The sequence below is a fragment of the Notothenia coriiceps genome, unplaced genomic scaffold, assembly GCF_000735185.1.
Source record: "Notothenia coriiceps isolate Sejong01 unplaced genomic scaffold, NC01 NC01_scaffold00021403, whole genome shotgun sequence".
Classification (NCBI taxonomy): Eukaryota; Metazoa; Chordata; class Actinopteri; order Perciformes; family Nototheniidae; genus Notothenia; species Notothenia coriiceps.
In genome coordinates this window covers 68,450-74,449 of record NW_011354104.1, presented here as the reverse complement: position 1 = coordinate 74,449, position 6,000 = coordinate 68,450, and the positions used below count along the sequence as shown (strand labels likewise).

The window sequence follows — 6,000 nt, the reverse complement described above, 5'->3', positions numbered from 1 at the left end:
TCCCTTCTAAAAGGGTTAAATGAATAAACTTTTTTCTCAAAGTAATGATAAACCTGTGAGTTGGATGTAGAAGAGTCAGAATCAATACAGATGTTTTTTTATTTTAAAGAACATTCAGATTGAACATAGTAAAAAACTGTAAATTATAGTGTAATTATTTTTTACTTATTGTGAAAACTACCCTCGGATGATGGTAAGGTAGACTAAAAGCTTTAGGAATCCAAAGTACAACATATAATAAGTCAAGTGTATCAAGATTGATGCAAAACAAGTGATATTTGAACTTTTTAGACAGATTTAGCAAAAGAAACCTCTTCTGGGGCCATTTGGGTGGATTTTCCTTATCTCTGGCCCCCGTTCTCTCTGATATTTTAAAACGGAATTGCAGTTTTATTGCTTATAGATTATCAGAACATTTCAAAGGGGACACAGACACATTGGATATTAACCTATGGATTAACTACAGCATCGTTGTTATCGTTTTAATGCCATTGAAGCCCAATTTTGACCAGACAAAACCAAGGTAAGCCATGTTAGCGTTGTAGGCTACCTATCGCCACATGTTTTGATGTAAGTTTTTGTTGATAACGTCGCGAGTTTGTATCTTTCAGTGTTGAGGTGGGCACCGTTAGATTCTGTGTCTTTACTGATCATAAACTATGTGTTGGATGTGCAGCTAGGATAAGTAATAAGGGAGCTAGGAGTGATTTTCGGTGCAGTAATAGGTTAGCATTTTTCGCTCGGGGCTAATTCAGAGGCTCACTTTTAGCATTGTGTGTTTTTTTTTAAAAGAAAATGAAAAAGATCAGTTAAATGAGTTTTTTCCCGTTATATGGATATAAAATATTCATAGTTTATTAAATATTAAGGTTCCTTAGATGTTGTTTCCTGCAAAATGACGCGATTTCAGCCCCGGAACCGGGTCCGTGGGGCTTAGAAAATATTCACCCAAGACAGTTATTTGCAGGAGGAGAACTTCACCGATGTCTTTCTAAAACAACTCAACATCTTGTGGCTGCATTGTATTGTGGTCTATTGAGAAATAATGTTAAATGTAAGGTTATAGTGTCAAAAGGACATCATTGGTCCTGCCCTTCTGCTGACTACGCTGCCATCAGTTTATCATTTCATTTTTTAACAAAAGAATAATTTATCAGAAAAAGCTTTAACTATTTTTCTTTAAATATCTAAAACAATAAATATATACAAATATATTATTATAACTTGTATTTTATCTTGCATACATTCAGATATAAATGTTATTTGATAACCTCAATATAATGCAAGACAATTCTGGTGGAGAATACTAAAAAGCTTTTACCTGATTTAAGTTGCAATTTTTTGCCAAAAAACAGTTATTTAACAAATGTATTATTACATTATGTTATTTATATTATGTTAGTAAATTACATTTTTTACACTATAGTTAATCATGTAAATTATTTGCAAAACAAATGTCAAACCATATCTATGTGTATTTGAATGTATTGTATTTGAGTTAACACGATTTTTTTTCCCCCAGTGTTTGTGGCTGAACAAACCTTGCCTTTTAAATATTCAACTTTAACTTTAAAATAAAAAAAATACCAAATGGATTATCTTCACAGTGTTTGTCAGTATTTGAGGGTGAATGTTTCCTTTAACAGTCCCCTCTCTCACAGGACTGTGTGCCACTAACCCTGGTCAAGTCCTCGTTGCAGTCCTCTCTGGAGGAGCTCACTGAGTGTCCGGTGAGGGTGGTGCGGTGCTGCAGCTGGGGGGAGAGGAGCTGCAGGCTGCTGGCACGTGTTGGTATCGCCTGCCCGGGTGTAGGCAAGACCGCCAACCCCCCCTCCATAGGGTGTGGTCGGTGGCGCTCCCTCCTCACATACATGGAGTGGCGCTGAGGCCGCTGCTGGGAGGAGAAGGGCGAGGTGTAGCCCAGGCCGTAGTGATAAGACTCGTGTGGGGAAGGCAGGGTGTGAGTGGAGGGCATCCCTGCTCCTCCGGGGTCCAAGAGATCTGGAGCACCGGCCTCCTCTGGACGAGCAAAAACATCCTTAGAGCTACATATTCATTTTTTATTAAACAATCACTTAGTTTGATCACATTTTCTGTCAACTCTGTGAAAAAATGGCCATAACATGATAGCTATCTTACATTTCTTTGAAGATATCTCAAAAGCAATTTCATTTATTAAATTATTATTTATTTATTTATTTTTTTAACTTGCTTGAACGGCAAATCAATGGTTGAAAATATGTTTACCACTACAAGTCGAAGTTTTCATTTAGTTTTTATTTAAGTGTCAGACACTTAAGTGAATGTAACGAATACACAATCAAATAATATATGTAATCTTTCTCTTTTATTAAAATTACATTTTCAGGTAGATAATTAAGTGGTTGTGTACTATAGTTGACACTGTTGACCCTCCTCAAAGTACAGAAATCAATTTTGTCTTAAAGTATGGTTCCCAGCTAAAAACTCCTCTTTTAAAAGTTACATTTGTCTGAGAGTTTTTAGAACTGTCTCGGCTGAAAGTGACAGAACAATGACATAAAGCATCTTAGAGTTTTCTGTACAGACTGTGGTTGTCAAAGGTGACGTGAATAATATAAGCCGCTGTCTGGCTTTTTGCTTTTGTAATTTTTCAGTTTTTGTTGGGTGAGGTTGGTTTTGGAGATCAAGTGTTTGAGGCAGGGCAGGAATTTCACGAGGGCCTCGTGCCCTCCCACTTTGGCTTTGTGCCCTTAAAAATGATATCTGCCATAAGGCCACAGTGGCCTTGATGCCCTCTCTGACTAAGTTTTGTGGTTTAGCAGTCTGCCTCTTTTCTGACACGGCTTCAACACCAGCATATTTTGAAGGAGTAAAAAAAAATCAGCGGTGCGCTTGATTCGAGCCTGGAATGCACCGCTCGGACGGTCTATGACAGGGGTGGGGAACCTCCGGCCTCCGGGCCGTATACGGCCCGCGAGACCATTTGGTACGGCCCTCGAGGTAATTTATAAACACACGCAAAAAAGAAAAAAATTCAAGAAATCTAGACCGCAAAATAATTAAACAAGCTTGTTTTTCCTGGCCAAGGTCAGGGTCCTTGAACACAACACAAGCCTAACGTGTCATCACGTGGTATATGTCTCGTCTGACAGGAGTGTAGTTCTAACGGAGAGCACCAGAACGCGGCTCCGGACCGGGACTTCACAAATTGCAATACCCATAAGGAGCTGTACACATGCCGCAGTTTTTGCGTGGCTGTGTCTTTAGTTGAAAGCCCAGTTGCGATCTGTTCATCTGTCATACTGATCATACAGTCAATAACGTTGTTGTTATTAGCATCTCGTTAGCTAGCTATGCTAACGAATATAAGAAGCTTTTTCTCCAACCAGTGAGGTAAAGGCACATCTTTATATGATCATTATAGTTATAGAAAAATAAGAGAATAAAGTAAACAGGTATACAATACTAATATGACAGTAAAAAAAAGTTGTTATTAATAAACAAGAATACAGTTTAAAAGGGAAGTGATTTGTAAAATATCCATAAAGAAAGAAATATGCTTACAGTTCTGTTTCATATGGGTGTTGAGAGATGTATCCATAGATCTCTTCATGTTGCTCTCAAAGTGCACCAGATTGATGCTTTTAACTTCAACATTTAAAAAAAATCTTCCTGGTGGTGCATGCCCCCAAACCCCCCGAGATGAGGTTAGATCCGTTTTTCATTTGTCCAGCTTTAAGTGTAATTTTATGGATAACATTACTATTTCTTGCTCGTATGGTAATGCATAATTATAATATTTTGAAGTGTTTTTGTTACTACTTGGATAAGTTATGTTGCAGTTGTGTTCTTTTTTTATTATTATCTAGTGCTAGGCAGTTAGCGCTGTGTTGTTAGCTGTCAAAGACCTCTGTGCAGACTTATTTGACCACCGGCGATCGCAGACGGAAGTTCAAAGTTTGCTGCTCGTTTATATCGCCCAATTTTCAAAACGCGATCAAAAGTCCAAATCTCCCTGACTCGTCATCATCTCCATCTTCAAGTGACTCAGAATAAGGACGCACCTTGACGTAGGCCCACTACCACAGTCTCACAGTGAGCCAAACATGTCTGTGCTATAAGAATCCTTTGTAGTTTTAATAAAGAATTTGTTTAATTGCAATTTGGTGTCCATTGAATGCTTAATAAATATATATAAAAGTATTGTAAATGCATATACAAACGTAGTCACTTCATATCGTATGTTAAATCATTGTTTTAATGTATGGCCTTGGTGCCCTGGCTTTTGGCCTTTGTGCCCTTAAAAAATTGACAACTCAAAAGGCCAAGTGGCCTTGCCCCTAAAATGACGAAATTCCAGGCCTGGTTTGAGGCAATAGATATAAATAATTTTAAAGACCTTGAATATTATTAGAAAAAAGGCATATTTCCATTCTTAATTCAGTGGCCAATGACTCTCAGACCTACCTGGTGCTAAAGTTTTATGTCTGGATTTGTGTCTGGATGAGGAGTCCAGTGTGCTGCTCTCCATGCGGACGTTGCCGCTGCTACGAGAGGCGGGGCTGTGCCCAGACCTATCAGTGTGCCGAGCAGAGGGGCTGCCGGGGGGCCCCTGGGGACCTGGAGGAGCGTTGAGGTCTAAACAGCTGGCGGGGAAGAAGCGGGCCCCAGGGCCTGCCCCTGCTGTTGTGTTGGAGTTTGGGTCATCTAGGTGGAGCCGCCCGTCGCTGAGGTTCCCGACAGATTTGGCATCACTCAGTGCGCTGTGGCTCTTGGACAGGCTGAGATAGGATGCTGAACTCTTCGAAGAGGAGGACATGGAGCCATGGGAGGATTCTGCCATGCTGTGGGCGGCATGTCGGCCATGTTGCTTCTCTGATCCAGACTGCAGTGTGTTGTTCTTCCCTTCCAGGAAGGTATGGCGACCGACCTGCTGCTGCTGCTGCAACTGCTGCTGTTGCAACTGCTGCTGCTGCAACTGCTGCTGCTGCAATTGCTGCTGCTGCAATTGCTGCTGCTGCAATTGCTGCTGCTGCAACTGCTGCTGCTGCTGCTGTTGTTGTAGTAGTTGTTGTTGTTGTTGTAGTTGTTGTTGTTGCTGCTGCTGTTGTTGTTGTAGTTGTTGTTGCTGCTGCTGCTGCTGCTGCTGCTGCTGCTGTTGTTGCTGCTGCTGCTGCTGCTGCTGAGAGCGAGAGGAGCTGGGTTTGCTGTGGCCATACTTGGCCCCGTGGTCAAGCAGCTTTGTCGAGGGTCCCAAATTGAAATCAAACTCAGTCTTGCCTTTGGCTTCTTTGGGACTGAGCAGCGGGGGCAGGTTGTTGTTAGCCAGGTCTTTGTTGGAGGAGGCAGAGCGATTGAGGGTCTGGGACATGTACTGGGCCTTGGGGTGCAGCGTTGGGCTCAAACTGGACGGGGCAGGTTTGTTCCCGTTGAGGAAACTCTTGTTGCCGAGGTGATGGAGGTCCCCATGGCGAGGGAGGCTGGAACATTCTTTAGCGTTGGAGCGACGGCTCGTGCTCTTAGTGTGACTCCTGGATGGACAGACATCACTGGCATTATACTTGAGATACATCATAAAGTCCTAATCTGTGTGCATGTTGCATTGTATCAGAACTTATTCCAACTTTCCTATAACCGATTAAACTATTCAGTCTTTCTAGGAAAAGTCTCTTAAGGGCCATCTTCCCTCAACACGCAATGCTCAAGAAGCAATGATTGCAGCCATTAGAGTAAATTGCTACTATTTTATTACTTCAATAATAAAGAAAACTGGCCTAAAAAGATTGAACAAAAACTTTGAGCTGCATCAAGTAACACTTAAAAATCATTACGTTTTAGAAAAATCCTGATGGTATATCATCTAAACTTTAAGTGTGTGCTGCACGTATTCAGAGCATCGAGTTTATGATAATGATGCCTCTGTACCTGGTAAATTGCCAATTGAGGGGTACGAAAGGTTATACTCTTTTCAAGTATAGTACAAAACTATATTTTCTAAAGGAAGTAAGTCTGCAACAG

At 41.0% G+C, this 6,000-nt stretch overlaps 1 protein-coding gene across 1 annotated transcript in view; it reads right to left on the bottom strand.

Annotated features, from left to right (window-relative positions):
• cdkl5 (cyclin dependent kinase like 5) overlaps positions 1-6,000 on the bottom strand; it is a 31,881-nt gene that overhangs the window by 8,768 nt on the left and 17,113 nt on the right. The window contains exons 13-15 of the mRNA XM_010780181.1: positions 5,139-5,513; positions 4,450-5,018; positions 1,679-2,019 (exon numbers count right to left, since the gene is read on the bottom strand). Of these exons, the coding sequence (XP_010778483.1) occupies positions 1,679-2,019; positions 4,450-5,018; positions 5,139-5,513 (1,285 nt within the window). The remainder of the gene's footprint in view (positions 1-1,678; positions 2,020-4,449; positions 5,019-5,138; positions 5,514-6,000) is intronic.